General features: G+C 40.4%; 1 protein-coding gene across 1 annotated transcript in view; it reads right to left on the bottom strand.

The window, feature by feature from the left end:
* The window catches only part of GABRR3 (gamma-aminobutyric acid type A receptor subunit rho3), a 45,915-nt gene that overhangs the window by 20,086 nt on the left and 5,015 nt on the right, over positions 1-20,814 (bottom strand). Inside the window, exons 2-6 of the mRNA XM_040980846.1 lie at positions 17,526-17,638; positions 11,046-11,113; positions 6,459-6,682; positions 2,388-2,470; positions 1,233-1,373 (exon numbers count right to left, since the gene is read on the bottom strand). Coding sequence (XP_040836780.1) covers positions 1,233-1,373; positions 2,388-2,470; positions 6,459-6,682; positions 11,046-11,113; positions 17,526-17,638 — 629 coding nt within the window. The remainder of the gene's footprint in view (positions 1-1,232; positions 1,374-2,387; positions 2,471-6,458; positions 6,683-11,045; positions 11,114-17,525; positions 17,639-20,814) is intronic.

The raw sequence follows: 20,814 nt of genomic DNA, 5'->3' as shown, positions 1-20,814 counted from the left end.
TATCGCCCGTTGCGCTCACTTGGGGAGTGAATCATCGGACGGAAGATCTTCCTCTCTGTCTCTCCTCTCCGTATATATCCGCCTTTCCAATGAAAAAAATAATAAAAATAAATCTTAAAAAAAACAAAACAAAACAGAAAAGGCAATACACATGTTGAAAAAAATTAATAACACTATTTGCTGAATCTCAAACAACATACACAAATAATGGGGTGAATCGGATTATTTTTTTCTGTATGTAAGTAGCGAAATGGTTACTGGTTCTGGAAAGTAACCTGGACTCTGTTTAAAGTAAGCAAGAAAGCAAATAACCACTAGGGTTTTGATGGTGGGGGCTGAAGTGCAGTAGAGGGAATCAGAGGCAGCTTATTCTCTGTTTAGGGAATAATGGTCAAATTTGTTAACAAGTGCCTTGGATGAACGTTGACAAATCAATAAGGGTCAATCACAGCAAAGAGCACACAATGTAGGCCAAATTTTGAGTAGATTCCCTATTTTATTGATTGATTCATTCGGCTGGCTTTTATCGAACACCCATCATGGAGGTGTATTTCAGGAGCTAGGAGAGAGATGCAGAGCAAGGCAGCTTCCCTGCCCTCTTTGCAGTGAAGCTCTTAGACATAGAGCAGTCAAATAGATACAGATTTCAAGTGGTGTTAAATGCTGCGAAGGCAGCACCAGGCAATGGCAAAACATGGAGGCTTATTTTAGACAGGGTGGTATGAGGATATATGTGTGCAAAGCTCTGAGTGAAGGGACGACGCTTCACATATTACAGACACAAGTGGAAGCCCTACAGGTGGAACAGGATGAACAAGCCAAGTGGCTAGGTAGCATGTGGTAAAGGGGCAGGGACAGGGGGTGAGGTCAGAGCACTACGCAGGGGCTAGATCAAGCTGAAAAGCTTAAGTCTGCTTGTAAGTGCCATGGGAAAACACTGTGAAGGGGGACTACTGGAAAGGAGGGAGTTGTGATCTTTATGTTTCAAAAGATCACTTGGCTACATTAAGCATAACCTGGAAGGTCCAAGAGCACCCAGCTAGAGGTGGTTGCATGAAGGGGTGAAAAATGGTGTTTTGGATGTGTACAGGTAGCTCTCTGTGAAAGGAGAAGGATGATGTTTTGGTCAAATGTGATATTTGACGGGATTCACATTTTTCCATAGTTATGGTGCTTTGCAAACAGTAAGATATCAATGATTGCTGGTGAATCATCCATATTAAATGCTGTACCTGTGCTGCTATAGAAAGCCAATCCACTGGATGCACTGAACTCCTCGATGAAGAACTGTGAAAGGGAAATATGGTCTTCAGTATTTAGGGACTTATTCCCATGTTTCCAGTACAGCATCAGGTCCTCCTCACTATAAGCATCTGAAACGAGAGAATAACATTCTGGTCATAGAAAAGTACTCCACGAGATCCGTAACCGTGTTTTACACAGTTCTATACCCACAGCCTGTCAAATGACTTAGATACACTTGGTGAAAAACATGTTTGCTTTTAGACAGATCGTACTTATACCTCCCAACAAAAAAGAAAAGCAACAGCAGTAATATTGACTCAGACAATGTAGAGGCTTCTGTTATGCTCACATAATGAGTTGAAACTCTCCAACTAGCTGCAACCCGTATCTATGTCGTTCATTTGTTAATAATAAGCCAGGACTCAGAGTGATGTCATGACTTCACCTCGTATTCACAGGCTTAGCTCCAGGCTGATAGCACACCTTATTCTTCAGTTAGACAAAATTCCAAAATGGCCCTGGCTTGTAAAGAATCATCTTGTAAAAGGTCTTTTTTCATCACATTGTGAAATTGAAAATGTCTAATGGATTTGGGGAGAAGTATCTGTGTGGCAGATATCAATTGATATTCCTATCGCTTTAGATATATTATAAAAAGTGATGCTCAGCTTTTAAGATGTCATCTCAATAATATTAAGAGATCAAAGTAATTGACAGTGGACTAGTTCAGATGTGCTATACAGTCCTTTGATTTGCGGTTCATGTCTAGAGCTGGGGTTTTAGAAGAGAATCTGAAAGCACTCAATTCAGCATTGTGATTCATCTAGGAACACGGGTTTCAGAGCTTTTCAAATGTGGACAACCTTTCAGTCTGTGCAATAACTATTAGAAGGAGCTATTCCTTTATAATCATCGTGGAAATTGCAGATTACATAATTATAAAATCATTGTTTTCATTGCAGCTTTTCTTCTGAGAAGCTGCAGTGAGCCCTAGGGGAAAATCCTCAAAAGATAAAAACCCATAACTGTTTTACAGAACTGTGTCAAGATTTTAAAATACTTGCTAATAATCCATATATGAGAATTTACATGCAGGTGTGTTCAGATGATGTGCATTCACTCTGCCAGGAAGTAAGACTTACAGCTTTCCAGTTCAAGAGAACAATTCTGAGTATCCAGCGGAAACCTGGTGAAATCCATAAAGCACATGGCTGAAACCGTTATCCTGTAAGATAAAGGAGAAAAAGAAATGCAGATAATTTAAACATATGGCCAGCTAAGCACATAACACTGCAGCTTTCTCATTGTTTGCCTATGGAGTATGTCATTCAAGAATAGTGCAAGATACGCACTATTATATTTTGTCTAAATAACATGCAAGGAAGCAAAGCCAGAAGGCAGATGGTTTGCCTAAGACACGGAGTTAATAAATGAGCTCCGCTTCTCAGAATTGCTTCTGATCTCACTGTTTCCTGGTCACACTCTGTACTGTGGCTCTGATGCCTTCAGAAAAGTATACTTCAAAGTAGATTTTAAAAGATTAAAATACTTTTGCTGTTTTAAAAGATACAAGCTTAAATAGTCTCTAAGTATTGGAAGGCTGTACTAAAAACCTACAGCTAAAGGTTCTCTTCACAAAGCAAAATTATGATGAGCAAATTCTCTTTTCCACAGTGAGAGAAAAGCCTGTAGCATTTTTAGTTATAGATCTATGTGCAGAATGCATTATTCAGGTACTATTAAGTCAAAAGGCTTGCATGTTGATGAGGCTTATTTTTTCAACTCTATATCTTCCCAGATTTTTCTGGCTTCAGGTAGAGGTTGCTGTACTATGATCTTGACTCAAAGCACAAACGTTAGTGCCTGCAAAGCATATCACAGGTGCACTGAAGGTGCCTGAGTATGTTTGCAAAAGACAAAGGAAACAGATGCTCCTACCCATGGTGGTCTGAATTAGTTACAGAGGAGCAGACACACTTTAGCTTCTTTCAGTAAAAAAAATTTCAGTTTGTTTATTTGAAAGACAGTCTTACAGAGAGAACCAGAGAGAGGGAGGAGGAGAAAAGGAAGGATTAAGGGAAGAGGAAGGAGGGAGAGAGAATTACATATACTAACACTGTCACTAAACTGTGAGAACTGGTAAATAAATGCAGTAATGTTGTCGGACTCAAAATCAGCATTCAAAAAGCCGATAGTTTTTTGTTGTTGTTGTTGTTATTTATCAGTAATAAAATTTCTAAGAATCCATGAAAGACTACCATTCACAGTAGTCACCAAATGAATTGAATAGTAATATATTCAGCCAAGTGAATGTTCCCTGAAAATGTTAAAACATGTATGAAAATAATTGAAAATGACACATAAAATGAAAAGACAGCCCATGTCCATGGATTGAAAGAAGTCATGCTGTTAATTGCCCATACTAACCAAAGACACTATTAAAAGTAATGTAACTTTAAGGCACTCCCAGGGAAAATACTGATCACATTCTTTAGATAAATAGAAAAATACTCTTAATATATATGATACCCAAAAGACCCTGGATAGTTGAAACAATGCTGAGAAAAAAAAATCTTCAAAACATACTACAAAGCAGTAGCAACCAAAACAGTGTGGTGTTGGAATTTAAAATATATATATATATAGATTGATGGGGAAAAAAAAGTAGAAAACCCAAAAAAATGAATTCACATATTTGTATCCAACAAATTTTTGACAGAGACAGTAAGAATATAATTTGGAAAAAGAAAACTCTCTTTAATGAACAGTACTGGGAAAACTACATATCCATATGCAAAGAATTGAAACTTGCCATCTACCTCTAAACTCTAAATAAAAATCATATTAAAATGGGTCCAAATATTAAATGTGAGTCCAGAAACTATGAAAGCACCGGAAGAAAACTGGAAAAATGCTTCAGGATATTGGTTTGGTAGAGACTGTGTTCCCAAAGCACAGGTAATCCAATAAAAAAGATGACCAATGGAATTTATTAAATTAGAAACCATCAGTACAACAAACAACATACAGAATTAAAGAAAATATTGGCAGAATATTATCTGTACAAGGGAATGACTTATAAACTACATGAGGAATTCAATCAACTCAACAGAACAAAAAAACATATAAGATGGTTTAGAAATGAGGTGATTTACAAATGAGGGGACTTACCAGTGAGGAAATGAATGGGGATGTCAGTATGACAAATGTCCATCCCCATTCATTTCCTCATTTCTAAGTCACCTAATTTCTAAATCACCTTATATGCTTTTTTTTTTTAAAGATTTATTTTTATTATTTTTTCATTGGAAAGGCGGATATACAGAGAGGAGAGACAGAGAGGAAGATCTTCCGTCCGATGATTCACTCCCCAAGTGAGCGCAACGGGCGATACTATGCCGATCCGAAGCCAGGAGCCTCTTCCGGGTCTCCCACACGGGTGCAGGTTCCCAAGGCTTTGGGCCGTCCTCGACTGCTTTCCCAGGCCACAGGCAGGGAGCTGGAAGGGAAGCGGGGCTTCCGGGATTAGAACCGGCGCCCATATGGGATCCAGGGCGTGCAAGGCAAGGACCTTTAACCACTTGCGCCACCGCGCCGGGCCCACCTTATATGCTTTTTGCTCTGCAGCTAATGCACAGGAGGCAGCAGGTGACAACAGTCAAGGTAATAGTGTCCTTGCCACCCAAATGGAAAACCCAGCTTGATTTCCAGGTTCTAGGTTATGGCAGCTATTTGCAGAGTTTGCTAGTGAATAGAAGATCTCTGTCTCTGTCTCTGCTTTTTAAATAAAATAGATATAAATTGTTGAATAAATAAAATAAAAATTAAAAAATAAATGAAATAAATAAATAAAAATAAATAAAATAACTGTTAAATGGCTTGAGTAAACAATTCTAAAAAAAGAGGTTATACAACTTGTCACCACATGTATGACAAAATACTTTATATCACTAATTATCAAGAAAGTGCAAATCAAACTACAATGAGCTGCCACTTCACCTTGGTTATAATTATTATTATTAAAAATACATAAATTAAACATGTTGGTTAGGGTGGAAAGGGGAAATAACACATGCTGTTGTTGGGAATGCAAATTAGTACAGCCATTATACAGACCAGTATGGAGGTTACTCCAAAAACGAGAAACGTGTCAACTATGTTCTCCTGCCATGCCACTGCTGGGTATATATCCAAAGGAAGGGAAATCAGTATGAGGAAGACACTTGCACTCATTAATTTATTACAGCAGTATCGAAAATACCCAAGATATAGAATCAATCAAGGTGTCCCTTCATGGATCCACAAAATAAATGTATTATATTCACACATCAAACAGTATTTAACCATAAATTTGATTATTTGCTGCAAAATGGATCAAATTAATGACTCAACATTGAGATAAACCAAGCATGGGAGACACATATTGCATGTTCCTTCTTTTATGTGGATGTTGAAGAGTTGATAGCAAACAGAGAATAGAGTGGTGGTTACTAGGATGTGGAGGAGAGGATAGAGAGTGGGCATTTAACAGATTATTTGTGTAGGCAGATAATGAGTAACTTCTGTTCTGCGACACAACAGGTTAGCCACGATTGACAACAATTAAGTATTGCAAAATAGGTAGTAGGAAGGATTTCTAAAGTCCCTAACTTAAAGAAATAATAAATACCTGAGATGACTTGCCAATTATTCCCATATGATCATTATACATTGTATGTATATATTGAAGCCACATTTTATCCCATACAATTGCATAATTATTGTGTGTCAACTAAGACTAAAAATGTATTTTAAAATTAGGGGGTTGTTACAGCACAGTGTTAGAATAAATGTCTTAAATTAAAAAAGAAAAACTAATTAGCAGTAACTTGGATGATGATTATAACTTACAAGAGAAAATGAGAGCTAAGAAAATTATTCAACAAACTCCAAATTCCAAAATCGCTTGCTTGAGTGCCACAGCAAAGCTGTATCACTTAAGTCAGGTGTCTGACTTTAAGAATTTCTATTTATCCAGTTAATACCTTCTTAGGTTAGAATAGGAAATTATTATTTGAAAACCTGAATTTTGAAGCCAGGTAAAATCACATTGTTCATTTGTGTTTGAACCTCCAGCATCACGCGCAAGATAAGCAGTTTTAGGGATGTCTTCAGTTTTGGGGGAAGGCAACTGCTGTCCAAAGAAACCAGAGGTGACAGACGGCCCTCCTTACCTGAGACTGAAGAGGACGTTTCCATCAGGGTGCACGCGCAGCATGAAGTTCTCCACAGTTGTATCATGGATAAAGGATCTTTTAGAATGAACAAAAAAGATATCAGGCACCCAAATCTTTTTGATTAGTCTGTGATCAAAGGTCATGCTTTTGTTTGTTGTGCTGGGAAAGGAGAGCCTCTCATCTTTCCAGTAATGCCTGAGATAAAAAGTCATTGTGAAGTCCTAAGCAGAAAGAAAAGGAGACCAGTCAAAGCCAGTAGTGGGGTGACCACTTCAATGCCATTAGTGCTAGCGCCAGCGGGCATGGGCGTCAACAACGTAAGTTAGTGGTTTTTCACTATTGCACTTTCAAGTACATTTAGTATAGAGTGAGTGAGTTTGCATTTTGGATTCCTTACTCTCATGGACTCTGCTGAATGTTGAGATTCTCTTGAAGCTATTGAGGGTTCAGGTTATACCAGGCGGCATGGAGGTAACTTGCCTAGACCTCTCTGAAGAAATTGATCTGAAAAGCTATCATTTGATGGATTGCTTTTTATTGTGATTTAAAAAAAAAATCTTTCCAAATATTCAGCTTTAAAATAGATTTTATTTTCCTAATTTTGTATTAGTTTTGTTAAAGAAGATCACTTAAATTGAAGAATCTAGAATCCTACAAAAATTTGAGTACAGTAATTATATTGAATGTATTGATAAAAAACCAGTTATCAGAGTTCCTGGGACAGCAGTGAGCTTCCTCAGCTAGAAAGACATCATGAAATGGTGCTTCTCAATGTTTAGTATGTGAAAAAAAAAAAATCACACACAATTTATGTGTAAGTTTTGTTAAAATGGCACATTTCTCAGAATTTAGAGTGAATTGTAATTGCTAAGAATGGAGGAATGACCCACAGAAATCTATATAATCAAATAATCAATCTTATCTATAATTTAAGTTTTATTTGGTTTTTAGATGTTACTTTGAATATTTTGATTGTTTTAACAAACTCTCCTAGCTTAATCTGAGTATTGGGTATGGAAAAGGATCATGTTTATTTTTTCTTGATTCTTTACTTCTATCTTTTATTTCCCAACAGTAATCATTGAGTTAATGTATTTATAATAGAACTTTGGAATTTATCATGCAAAGGATATATTTCAGCAAACTACAAATAAGTCACTAATTAATTGTGAGCCAGTTTGTTTTTCCTGGGCTCAGAATAAAGGCACATTGTATTATTGCTCAAGTTTAATCTGGAAGTACTACCTATGTATAATTTTGTATTAGGGTAGGGTCAAATAAATAGAATGATTCATTCATTGACATAGCATTACTCTGTAGGGAACTGTGTGAGTTACCATATGGATTGTCTTAACAAGCATGTGTTTATAATTAGATGCTCAGTCTGATCTGAAGGTCACTGTGCAGGTCTGAGTTTATGAAGTCCAACAGCAGACATGGCTGTGTGTCAGTGATAGATCAATGTCATCACCAGCTGGTACTATTACAGCAAGCTGGCTGAAGAGCATGCTGGGAGCAGAGCAAGGCAAACAGCGAGTGCAAGCGAATTCAGGTCGAGACATAGAGGGCCAGAAGATAATAATGAGAAGCAAACAAAGTCAACACGAAGGGCAGATCACTGCTGATTAAAAAGCACTTCCACCAGCAGCCCATCTTAGCTTGATCGGAGAGCAAATAGGAAGGCTGATGGCACTCAGGGCAGGCAGATGAAGTCTAGTTTTGGGTGCTGAAGAGCAGAGTCCTTGAGCATTTTAGATGCAGCCTGGGTCATTAACAGATTGTAGGAGGACATTGTGACCCTGGAAGGTCAGCGAGCACAGGTTTGCAGTTCATTGGACAGTATTTGCATGACAACAACCTAATGGCTACCTTTGGTATAAACAGCATGTAAATGAGAACACCTGGTGGAATTTACAAAACAAAAGGAATTCCAATCAAGAGAGGGAAACAGTTTGGACTCTCAGTGTATAAAGTCTGATGCCCCTAATAAATTTCGGCTTTGACCATCAGTCAGGGTCCACGTGTGTTATTATCGGCTCCGTGCACCAAGTCCGTCGCTGCGGGACAGCGACAACAGATGACTTGGGTTTAAGCCAGGAAAAGGAAACCAGCGGTTGTTCTAGCAGCGACAGTGGATAAAGGAATATTAGGATAAATTGCCTTGGAACAGGAAACTGTCAAAATTTTCCTGCTCAGTCCTTTGGGGGGTCCTATTGACATTTTTCTCTTTGTGATCAGGATGTCAAAGTGAAGGAAGTTTCATTTAAGGCTTATATTGAACTGAAATAAATATTGAATTAGGTAATGATTAAGACTAGCAGGATAACTGGCTGGGGAGTTTACAGACTGAAATAAGGCATAATGGGTCACAGAAGATTTGGTTTAAATCTTTCTGAAATGTTTGTGTCTTGAATTGTTTATTCAGTTAATGTTTCAGAGCAATCACTATAAGTACAAATATTACTTCAATATACACAGGAAATACTATCTGCTCTATTAATTTACATTTCTACACCCTGCTCCCTCAGAGATTTTTAATTTTTTCTCATTCTTTTTTTTTGTATTTTTTATCTTTAATTCTGATCATTGCACATTAGTAAATATAAGACCCAGATTTCAAAACGTTGTTCTATTAAACTCACTGTATATAATACAGTTTAATTATCAAAATATTTTTATTATAAAATATAACTAAAAGCAAATGAATATTTTGCAAAGACACACAAAGAAAAAATTTCATAGAAGGGAATGAAGGCCAAGGATTGGCAAATGAAAAATGTCCATTGAATGAATAGGTTGGTAAAACAACTAACGAAACCCTTCAGATGGAAATAGAGTTCGAAAAGAAAGTAGTTTAACTATTCCCCATTCAGGTACAGGTACGCCTGAGTTTTACTAAACAAGAACAACAAAAAAATTCAAGCTGCTTTATTTAAAGTAGAGAATGAGGGACAATAGGCATCTGGATAAAGGTTGCAATCACATAGGACTCCAAGGACCAGGTGAGCAATTTTAACAAAGACAGCAGGCTGCAAAGCTATAAGCAGGGCACGGCTTCCAGGACAAACTTGTTAAGGCACAGGCCCACACTCCAGGATTGAAAAGTTAGACTGTGGGTGGCGGTGTGCATGATGGTGGTGAACAAAATCAAAATTGAAACCAGATGCAAAATTGCAACCATATCAAAATATATCCATCTGCTACCTGTAGGCAGTGTGTACTTACTTCTTAGGGTCCTTGCCATGAACACTTGGAAGTGACACAGTATTGACAGGAAACAAGCAGTGGCAAATGTTTTGCACTGTAGTTAAAACACTTCCTGGGTCACTTGCGTTACAAATGAAGAGTCTGCATTTGAGTTCTGTCTCCATCTTCCTGAAATTGTGCATCCCATGTAGCAGCAGCTGATGGCCCAAATCCTTTGGTTCCTTACTATCCGTGTGAGAGACAAGGACTGGGGTCCTGCCTTTTAGGTGTTGGGGGAATTTGGAGAATAAACAAGTAGGTAGAGACCTCTCTTTATCTTTCTGCCTTTTGAATGAACAAGAAAAAACTACAAAACAAAAAAATTGCATCTAAGGGGGTAATGGAAAAGCACAATTGAGGAGAATGAAATAATACGGAAAGAGTGAATCAAATATAAAAACAGAGTAATGACATAAGAACAAGGAAATGGGTGCTGAAAATTCAAACGTATAAAGATATAATTTATATAATAAACTCACTGAAGAGGGGGAGATCAAAAGGAAATACATTTAGAAACAAAGACATATGGGTGTTTGTGCCTGTAAGTTGGCTGTGGTATTAACTGATCCTTCTTAGAGCAAACTGCGGAAAATCACAGAGAATTACTTAAGTGAGAAATTACTTAAAGGAAACATTACGTAGACAAGGAAATTGATTCTCAACTAGGACTAGAGGAAATAAAGTGGGAAACAAAACATAAAAATAGCATAATGCTAAACGAAGCAAAAGGAGGGGGAAAAGAGGAAAAAACAAAGAATGCAAAATGACAGAAGACAGAGCTTAAAACGGAGGCTGAAAACACAACTCAACAGCATCAACCTTCACAGACGGTACCTCGTGAATACTATTTTGAAAATACAAATGTTTGGCTGCAAAATAAAATAATCATCTTCTCTTCACAAAATATAAGGCGAGAAAAAAACTTCTTAAAGCTTTAGTCTCATGGATTTAAAAAACCTTTGCTCTCTGCCACTACTCGGCAGATACACAAAATTAATGTCAGTCAAAACATCTGGAAGCAGTCAGGCAAACCTGATTTCTCACGCTACGGATAAGGATTCACGGTTGTGATTTCCTATTGCCATACATTGCGATCATCCTTAGAGTTGTTCTCAGTTCATATTACACAGGTTATTTAGAGGGAAAAGAGTAGAAAAGGCCACGCTGCAATAAGGGCAGAGAAGGGCAGAGTGACAAGCAACCACGGCTCTGTATTATTAAACAAACCAGGAAAGATAATTAAGAGAACTTATTAAAATAACAGGGATTTTGACATTGCTGAATTTCCATCCTTTCAGAAAAAAAGAAAAGAGAAAGGTAACCCTAGAGGAAGCTCACCATGTTGACCTCTGAGATGCTGTCAATGCTTTCAACCTGGACATCTATGCCGACTGGTACCGGGGAGCCTTTGGAAGAAGAATGGACAATTGGCTGAGAAATGCATTGCAATTATTGTAGAAAGCAGAGAAAGGTCAGCATTTATAGGTTTCAACGAATAATTTTCCAGGTTTTTTTTTTTTTAACAGCAAATGTTTCCATTATGTATTGAATCGGTTAACGTACATTCAATTATAATAACAAGGCACATGTATAATAAATGTTATTCCAATAATGATAAGTCATTTAGTTGGGAACAGGTCAGTATTTTTCTTCTAGAATATGGAAGCTTTATTTCAGGTTATTTTTTATTTTTCTCTTGTGGCTTGTAGTGACAAGAAGGAATAACGTTTAGAGCATGCAAAATTACACATTCTATGCCATAATCTTAGAATTAGGGAGTATCACAGAGCTCTTGGCCCTGGACAATGTCAGAACCTTTTCACTCTGGCAAAACAAACAAATAAACAAACAACGCCTCCCTTTCTGCAGTGGCTGACAGACTGGAAGAACGAAGAGGATAGTGCAGGCAGGACTGGCCCAGACACCAGAGCCAGAAGCGTCCCCTTCCTGATTGCCAACTTCCACAAGCTGCATTTGGGGCATAGTAAACATTCTTAGAAAAGTGTCTGATGGGGCTTGCACTGTGGTGTAGTGGGTGATGCCAGCAGCTGCAGTGCCAGCATCACATATGGGCACTGCTTTTTTTTTTTTTAAAGATTTATTTATTTATTGGAAAGTCAGATATACAGAGAGGAGGAGAGACAGAGAGGAAGATCTTCCGCCCAATGGTTCACTCTCCAAGTGGCTGCACAACGGCCAGTGCTACACCAACTTGAAGCTAGGAGCCAGGAACTTCTTCCAGGTCTCCCACACAAGTGTAGAGTCTGAAGGCTTTGGGCCGTCCTCGACTGCTTTCTCAGGCCACAAGCAGGGAGCTGGATGGGAAGTGGAGCTGCCAGGATTAGAACCGGCATCTATATGGGATTCCGGGCGCATTCAAGGCGAGGACTTTAGCCACTAGGCCACGCTGCTGGGCCCGGGCACTGCTTTGAGTAACAGCTGCTCCACTTCCTATCTAGCTCTCTGCTAATGTGCCTGGGAAAGCAGTGGAGGATGACCCAACTGCAGGGACCTCTAGAGCCATGCGAGAACCCAGAAGATCTGGGCATCTGGCTCTGACCTGGCACATTCTGACCTTTGCAGCCAAAAGGACTGAACCAATGGATGGGAGATGTCTCTCTTTCTTTTTCTGTATCACCTTGTTCCCTTCCTTCTGTGACTATGACTTTCAAATAAGCAAATAAGTTTTTTTTTTTTTTTAAAAAGGGAGGGGATATGAGAATGAATTGAAAGCGTACATTGGAGCAATTTCAGAACCAAAGTCACTGGTGTGACGCTGGGTCTCCCTGCATCAACCCACAGGGCCAGAAAACCTGAACAACACAGAAGGCTTAGCGTGGACTGACGCTTTATCTCCTAGCGACTCCTGACAAGGGATTCACCACCGCCTGTGTGAGGGAAAATTGATGCTCATAATTTCACTGTTTGGTTTTGTGCATGATGAACATACGTTAAAGTAACACACACTTAAGCCTAGTCTTCCTGTGTTTGTTCCCATAAAGAGCCTGTCTCAGTTAAACGTCATTATCAGAGATTTTCAACTGTCTTCACAAAAAGTATGAATATTGCCTAAGTGGATCCCAGCTGATTCTTCCACTGTTGCTTCTTGGATTTAGCAGGGTCAGGCCTGGAAACTTCTTCTCTAAGCTAAAGAATGCCTGCAAACTTAGTTCCATAACTATTACATGATTTAGTGTATTTAACATCTCTAAGCTTAGTATTCTCATCCATTAAAATCGGAATAGAAAAACTCACCTTGGAGATGCAGCTGAGAAGCAGATGTAATATAACCACTGAACTTAACTGGTGCTTAACAAGTGGAACAAAATAAATGCCAGTACTACTGCAATGAAACAAGAATGCAAATGTGCTTTCAGGAATACAAGCCACTATTTCAATTTTACTCTCAAATATTTTCTCTTCATTTAGGAGGGAAAAAAGGTGCAGTATTTTCCATCATTTATTTTTGACAAAACCAGAGGAAAAATTGGATGTAAGAACACAAAATTTGGAAGTATATTCTGTCTCAGGAACTTGCCCCTATGACCCACGCAACCTGCTGAAGACACTGGAGCCCTAGGGATGCTTGATAGTTGGTCTGAGAGCTTGGGATGCAGCGCCCACTCTCCTCCTGCCTCCGTGATGCTGTGCGCGTGAGGGTGCGTCTTCTGCTTTCCAGGACAGTGTCCCCCCAGGATGCTGTCAGACTCCCTTCTGTTTCCTTTGAGCTCTGTGACCAAGTGGGCTGGTCCAGCAATCCATACTGTGCCGTGGCATTCTTGAGTTCAGAACAGGAGTGAAGCACAAGAAAAGACAAGACAGAATCCTAGGAATTCCGAGCTGGACAGGAGCTCTCCAGACCAGTCCTGTCACCGCTAAGGTGCCTTGCAGACCTCACAGGATCTGCAGTCACACACAACCTGAGTCAGAGCCAAACTTCTGAAGATTTCTAGTTCCTCCTACCTTGGTTTGCTAAATTGCAAAACCGAGGAAATAAACATATGATAGCTACCTTCTAGCAAGACTGTGAGATCACGTGCGTGCCTGTAAGTTTAGTCCTTAGCCTAACCCCACTCATATGGCTTAATAACTTATTACCTTCCTGCTCAGTAAAATAGAAAAAACAATAATTCGATAAAATTCCCATTCATTAGATACATAAAGCATTTAAATAAGAGTAAAAATGAAATAAGCATTGACCTTTATAATTAGGTTGCTAATCAGTAACTGGGTTTATTTAGCACACGCATTTATAATCCTTATTGTGTACATAAAGATATTTGCGCACAGACTGGAATAATGAGGGTTAAGTTTGAGTTGTATGTTTTATTGGTCTAGAACACTGGGAAACACAGTACATATTATATCCCGTGCTCATTATTAGCAACGAAGTGGGTAGAGCTGGCTTCAGCTCGATTTGACAGATGAGGAAACTCAAATTCAGTGAGGCTGCTCCTCGAAGCCTGCTCAGGCTGGCACTGCAGCCAGACCTGTCTGCTCCCCAGGGCAGTGCTCTGCCTGGACCGGCAGAGCCTGTTCTCACAGCTTTTATCACGTCAGCTTTCGTCTGGACGCTGAAGAAACAAAGAAATGATGCACTGTAAGTCTAAAACAAAGTCCTCGGGAGATGTGATGGGCAGGGGAAACATAAAAAAGAAAATGAGCGGAAATGTATAGCCTAAGTTAAACAAAAAGCTCCCCTAAATTTATATCCTCTTGTTTCCACATAATGAGCCAATTAATCTTCTAATGCTTTAGAAAAGTAAAAACAAAACCAACCAACAAACAAACCAAAAAAAAAACACTGCAGCAGCAGCTGGTTTTAATGTTAAAGCGAATTAGGAAAACACATTACTGCGAGAGAAGTGCTGAAGTTACATTTAGCTCAAGAGGGAAAAATGACGGGAATGTGTTGGTGTGTGGACCCATGGTCTGACTTTCACATCCCCAGCCCGGCTTCCCCCAGGACGGTGGCACCGAGGCAGCAGGCAAAGGGGTCGTTTGTAAGAAGCTCTTCTGACCCGGGACAGCCTAAAGAAAGGGTGTTTCAAAGAGTGACCACATTAACATTTTTGACTGAATTTGTGGATTTTTCTGCCTGAACACATAGGCCATTTGGTCACTAGTTAGCCCCCGTACATGGCTGTCAGAAAAATGTCTTAATTGTGAGATGATCTGCCATCTGCCACTAAGTAGCGCATTTCAACTGCATTTTTAATAACCCCGCAAGATAGCCTCAGGAAAGATAAATTCTGAAATGCGCTTTCACAGGGCCAGGCCTAGTGGTTGGGACCCGGCTTTAGATGTCTGCATCGTAAACCTGGCTGCCTGGGTTTGAGTCCTGGCTCTGGCTCCAGACCCAGCATCCTGGGGCCTGGGAGGCAGGTGATGATGTCCCAAGCAAGACAGACCCAGGTGGAGTTTCTGGCTTCTGCTTTGGCCCAGCTGCTGTGGGCTTTTGAAAAGGGAACCAGCTAGGTGGAAGATCTCTCCTTTAAAAACAAATAAATCAACATGTAAAATTACATTTTCACTTGGCAAAAAAAATCGTAATATGCATCTCTAATAAATCAAGCAAAGTGAAAACGTGAGGCCAATTTTCTGGTTTTGCGCGGAGTAATTTAGAGGCTGAGGAATGAAGACATAAGGTTTCAAGAGACAACAAAAGGGCGGGCTCTTGGGGCCGGCAGCAGCGGGTTTGGGAGAGCGCCCACCCTCCCTGCAGGTTGGATTCGGAATCCCGGGGAGGGAGCCGCGCCGGGGGATGCTCACGCTGCACTCCACAGGCTGCTGGTCCACACTCACGGACATTCATTTTTCTCCCCATCTTTCTAGCCTTCAACGGCCTAAAATAATAACCATAAAAGCCCTTACCTCTAGGACAGGAATTCACTTAATTGACGAATCTAACCTGACAAGAATTACGGCCGCTTTTGGAATTGGTGTTGAAAAGTGTACCTCACGTTTAGCTTCCAACCGCGGCCGGAACCACCAGGTGCGTCATTCTCGAGAGACTGGCGCCCTCTAGTGTCTGAGAAGACTAATCGCTGGGCAACTTTTAGAAGCCGGTACCTGTAAACGGTGGGACTTTACGAAAAGCAGACGCAGGTAATGACTGTCCAAACTAGGAACAAATTAGGTAAGGACTCAAGAGTATTTAGCAGAAAAAGGAAGGTAAAGAAAAAATGGTAGGGAAATAATCTCACAAGGAAATGCAGCGGGGCCTATTTCTGAGCATGATTGGTTTCAGTGTCTCTAAAATGCTAACTTCTAAATCCACTGAGTGTGAGAAATGCTTTGTAAAACAATCACAGCAGGATCCAATCTGATGCTGATAAAGCAGTGCAGGGATTCTCAAGACAGTGTTCTCAGAGCCCCAGCACCAGGTGCTTGGCCCAGCACCACTTGCCTCCCTGGGGCCTGGGTTGCTGCAACCGGGCACAGAGCCAGCACCAATCTCACCTAGGATGTTCCAAGAAATGCAAATTGTTGGTTTCACTCAGACTGGGGAACTGGAAACACTGCAGATGCAACCTGGTTATCAGTGTCCTGAGGGCTTCCAGGAGGTTCTGATGCCGGTCACTCACCAAAGCCACACTTTTTTCTTCCCCGTGTTTAAGGTTTTATTTAAACACGAATACAATGTGCACCCAAACGGCTACTCCTTTTCTTCACTGTGCAGCCTAGCATTGGGGTTGGTGACTTGGGCGTCCAGTTGGGCTGCTTTGTTGCACGTAAGCAGTGCCTCCAGCTTCATGACTTTGTGCACCAGGAACTAAAGCCATACTCTTGGAACTGCAGCCCAGAATCCTCCAGGAAATTAAACAAAATTGGGATCAAATAATCCAACGCTCAACAGCTGCCTGATGTCTGTTCTCTGTGGAAGGCCTGTTGTGCTTGCCTTGGCGGTAACCTCACACAGGTGTACGGGGTCTCCCACGCTGCCCTGAACTCTTGGAGCCCTGATTACCAATCAGAGGTGTGCAGAAACGATTCTGCTGTATGTGGGGGACCCTATTTCACATGCTCACGCACATTTCCCTCATCTGCACGTCTCTAGGCTTCTGACAGGTGCTTAGTTTGGGGCTTGTGGGAGCAGGAAGCTTTGGGTTCATGAAAAGAAGTCAGCACGGAATGAGCAATAAGCCAGAGGACTTGGTTCAGCCGGGTGATTCTACCATGAGCCTTCAGTGATGCCAGCGAGTGTGTGGGGGGGAAGGCTTTGTCCCAGCTGTTTCCACATTGTGGTGCTCAGGGGCATTTATAATGCCTATTTCATAGGGTTATTGTGGAGATTCAATGAGAATATTGCACTAAAAGCTTAGCCTAATGTCTGGTACTTCCTTTCAATCAATTTTAGTTGATTTAAAAAAAGAGTAAAGAACAAAACAAAATGCCACAGAACTGTTTCCTGGGGAACCATGAGATTTCACACACCAGTTCTTTCCAGTCAGGCATTCCGGCTGCAGGTCATGTCCAGTCACATCATGTAACCCCATGGACAGGTGTAGGTAAAGCGATAGTCTGAATATAGGAGGGTGTATCTGCTTCCCGTTTCTTGAACACATACATTTATGATAGCATTATCATTAGAATTATAATTTTATTAAATAATTATAACTATATTATAATAGTGGGAAAATGAGGTTTTTTAAAAGTCATTTTAAAATTATAAAATTGATCAATGATTCTTACTTGAGATACTTCTGAGGTTTTTTAAATTATGAGCTTGTGCTCTAGTCTTAATTGCTTCACATTTTCAACTCCACTGTGACAGTAGAATGGATTTTACCATGAGCTCTGCAACACAGCACTCACCTCCAAATCCAGGTCTGATGGCAAAGTCATGGTCATTTATGTGGAGAAGTTGCTCTTGTTTCGGGGGCCAGGCTTTGGTACTGTCATCTCTCCACATTCTAGTGTCTTCTCTGCTGCCCCCCCCCCAAAGGGAAAAAAATACTTTTGAGATATACATGCTTCTAGGTATTTTGACTTAGGTTTGTCACCTGTGGTTAACATTGCTTTTTCTGAAAGAAACATGGAAGAGCTTATTTTCTCAGTTCCTATTAAACCAAAGGCCTGCTCACGTTTGCCTCCAATTAAATAACAGGAGCACAGGTAAGGTCATTCACATTTTGGAGCAGTTTAAATGGCAAATGGTGTGTGGATTTAATGCATGCATGGGCAGTGTTTCTCAAAACATGGCTTTTCAACCTGGGATATCCCAATTGCTTTGGTGCAATTAGTCAAATTTCAGATTCCTGGGGCCCCATTCCAGATGAACTACATTAACACCCAAGGAAGCAAAGTTTGCGAGTTTACATTTCACCAAGGTGCTGAAGTGAATCTTGGGGTCACTGAAGCTGAACAATTTCTGCAGCACACACTGAAAACTACCCCCCCCCCCCGCCCCCACCGCCCTGCGCAAGTGTCAGCTGGCGACAGAGGTGTCTGAACCACCGGAGCAGGCTCAAGTGGCCGGCAGCATCGCTGCAGTTTCTGAAATGTAACGGCTAGCAAGGTCAGGCAGTGAAGTAGGCCACCTCTGTGCTCACCCACGGGCAAAGGCCGTCCTCTGTCAGTGTCCTGGGCTGGGAACAAAGTCCTGTCTTTACCTAGACCTTCACCTTGGGCAAGCTGCAGGATATCCTGTGACACTCCCACCCCAGGGATACTGAAGCTGTGGCAAGCACACAGTTCCTTGCGACAGGACCTTCTTCAGCTCCTTACAGAAAAACGTGCCTGTCCCTCCCTCCATCCCTGTCCCCGTGGTCAGCAGCTGTGGTAGCATCAGACCCCGGGTGTCCACTAGGGGAGCTCTAGTCGCTCGGAGCGCCGGCTGTATTGTTGTGTTAGCAAATGTCTCCTGTGGATCTTAACCTAAAAGCTGAAGATGCAAATTTTTAACTCAGCAAAATGATGTTGATGGGGCGAAGGTCAGACCCTAAAGAAATATATGCTGCTTTATCAGGCCCTAAGATCACCCACTGTGGGCTTTCATAGGGAGGTTTCTGTGTGTGTGTGTGTGTGTGTAATATATATGTATGCACACACATACATATATCTCTATCTGTATCCAACCATTGATAGAAATAGTAAAGTTGGAACAACTCTCCTTTGAGAGTAATAACTTTGATCTTAAAAATGTTAAGCCAACATATCCTGTGAATAATTGAACACACAGAACTTTTTGCTAAGAAGCTTGTATTAAGTAAAAAAAAAAAAAAAAAATCCAAGAAGCTAAAATGAACTATTTACTAAAAAATAATAGTGGCTAGTTTTTTTTTTTTTTTTTACTAAAAGCCTACTGCATTTACAGCTCCAAGCCAGATGTCTTGTAAACCTCATCTTCTTTGGCATGCCTCCCAAGCTGGTTTCCTGGGCCTTATGCCCAGATTTTCTGATTCAACAGATTTGGGATATGGAAATTTGCATTCAAAAAAAAATTTTTTTTCTCAGAAGACAAATAGACCTAGGAAATAGTAGACATGTAATTAAAGCTAGCTGCTTGTTATTTTAAGAAAAATGGAAATGTAACTTTAGCTGGAAATTTGTGAAATTTTGTGAACTGGTTTGGTAGCAACATTTATGAAAACCACGCAGTGCTAAGTGAGCCATCTGTCTCTGCAGAGCGCGGAGCCTGGAGAGCCCACGTGTCATTAGGATCCCGGGGACACAGCACCGAGCCTGCCGGCATGGGCACCATCGCCAGTGCTCGGCGGCACGTGCCCTGTTCTTACCCGAGAGCTCTTCTGATACTCAGTCAGATGTCCCCACCTGCGTGTCATCTGTCCCCAGTATTTGTTGATACTAGACCCTCAAATGTTTGTTCAGCAGTTGCCTTCTCCCTCACACACTGATTTAAATAGACATCAGCAACTTTTTGTCATGAATTGTGTTTACTTAAAAATTTTTTACTTTATTTATTTGAGCAGATAAATGTATATCACTTAACAGTGCTTTAAAATACAGCTTGTAATCCTTTCATTATCTGTTGAAAAATATATGAACACGCCCTTGGTTAAAAATTAGAAATTTGACAATATTCTGTTTTCTATGAACTTGTAGAGTCTTACACTTGATCTTAGCCAAAAGACAGAGAAGCGATCCATCATAGAGTCCTACCGCTCCGCCTCTCGGAAACAAAAAGAAATGTGTGTTGAAACAAGACTTTTGATTTTGTGTGAACTTTGTAGATGGAGCAAAACACAACTCACACAAGTGTTGCTGCTTATTAAAATCATGGCTCCTTGGTTAAAATCAAGGATAAAATTTTACTGAAAATGTATTTCTTAATGAAGTGACTGTGCATTTCCACTTAATTTATATATTAACAAATGCATATTATTCATAGCTAGAATGAAACTGGATTAATCATAAGATTCTATTCCTGTTTTCTATTTTTATAGGTGCCAATGTGAAAAAATGTGTTTATATATGTGTGAACACATGAAATTTTGAAGAAAATGGTTTTTATCAATTCTTTAAAATGCTTCGTAGTTTTTCACATTCGTCCTGTGTGTTGTATCATTAACAATGACTGTTAATGATTTATAACCTGACAGTAATTAAGTACTGCATTACGTTTTGCGGAAAATAAAAAAGCAGGAAGTCACCCGGTTTGGAAAAGGGTGTTATTTAGACCGGAGTCACCCACTCCCCACCTCCGTGTACATGTCTCTTCATGCCCAGGACATGATCACATTCCAGGCTGCTATGGGCAGTTAGAGGCAGAGTTTTTACCAAGTGAGGCACCTAAATCGTCAGAAGGAAGTGGCAAAAGCCATTGCCAGTAAGTTTGCTTGGGCATCAGCTTTAAGAGGTGACAGGGAAGCTAAAAACTCAGCAACTAGTGGTACACTATCCAGGCAGACAGGGCAGTCTGCTAGATTCCATGAGGGCTTAAGGAAGGCATCTTTGGCTTCAAAAATAAACCAACAGATATAGCTAGACGGGTTAATTCAATGAAGACTGAAATAAAGCAGATGAGGGAGACAGAAGTGAATTCCTCTAACAATGGGGTCCGTAAGACAGGAGTGTCAGATTCAGCCCAGGGCTTTCCAGTCTAATTTCTACTAGGTATCGCTTCCGACTGAATGTCTTGTGC

The sequence above is a fragment of the Ochotona curzoniae genome, unplaced genomic scaffold (genome assembly GCF_017591425.1).
Source record: "Ochotona curzoniae isolate NIBS_2020 unplaced genomic scaffold, NIBS_Ocur_1.0 contig_3498, whole genome shotgun sequence".
Lineage (NCBI taxonomy): Eukaryota > Metazoa > Chordata > Mammalia > Lagomorpha > Ochotonidae > Ochotona > Ochotona curzoniae.
The sequence above is the reverse complement of the archived record's forward strand: the minus strand, read 5'-3'. Positions and strand labels throughout refer to the sequence as shown.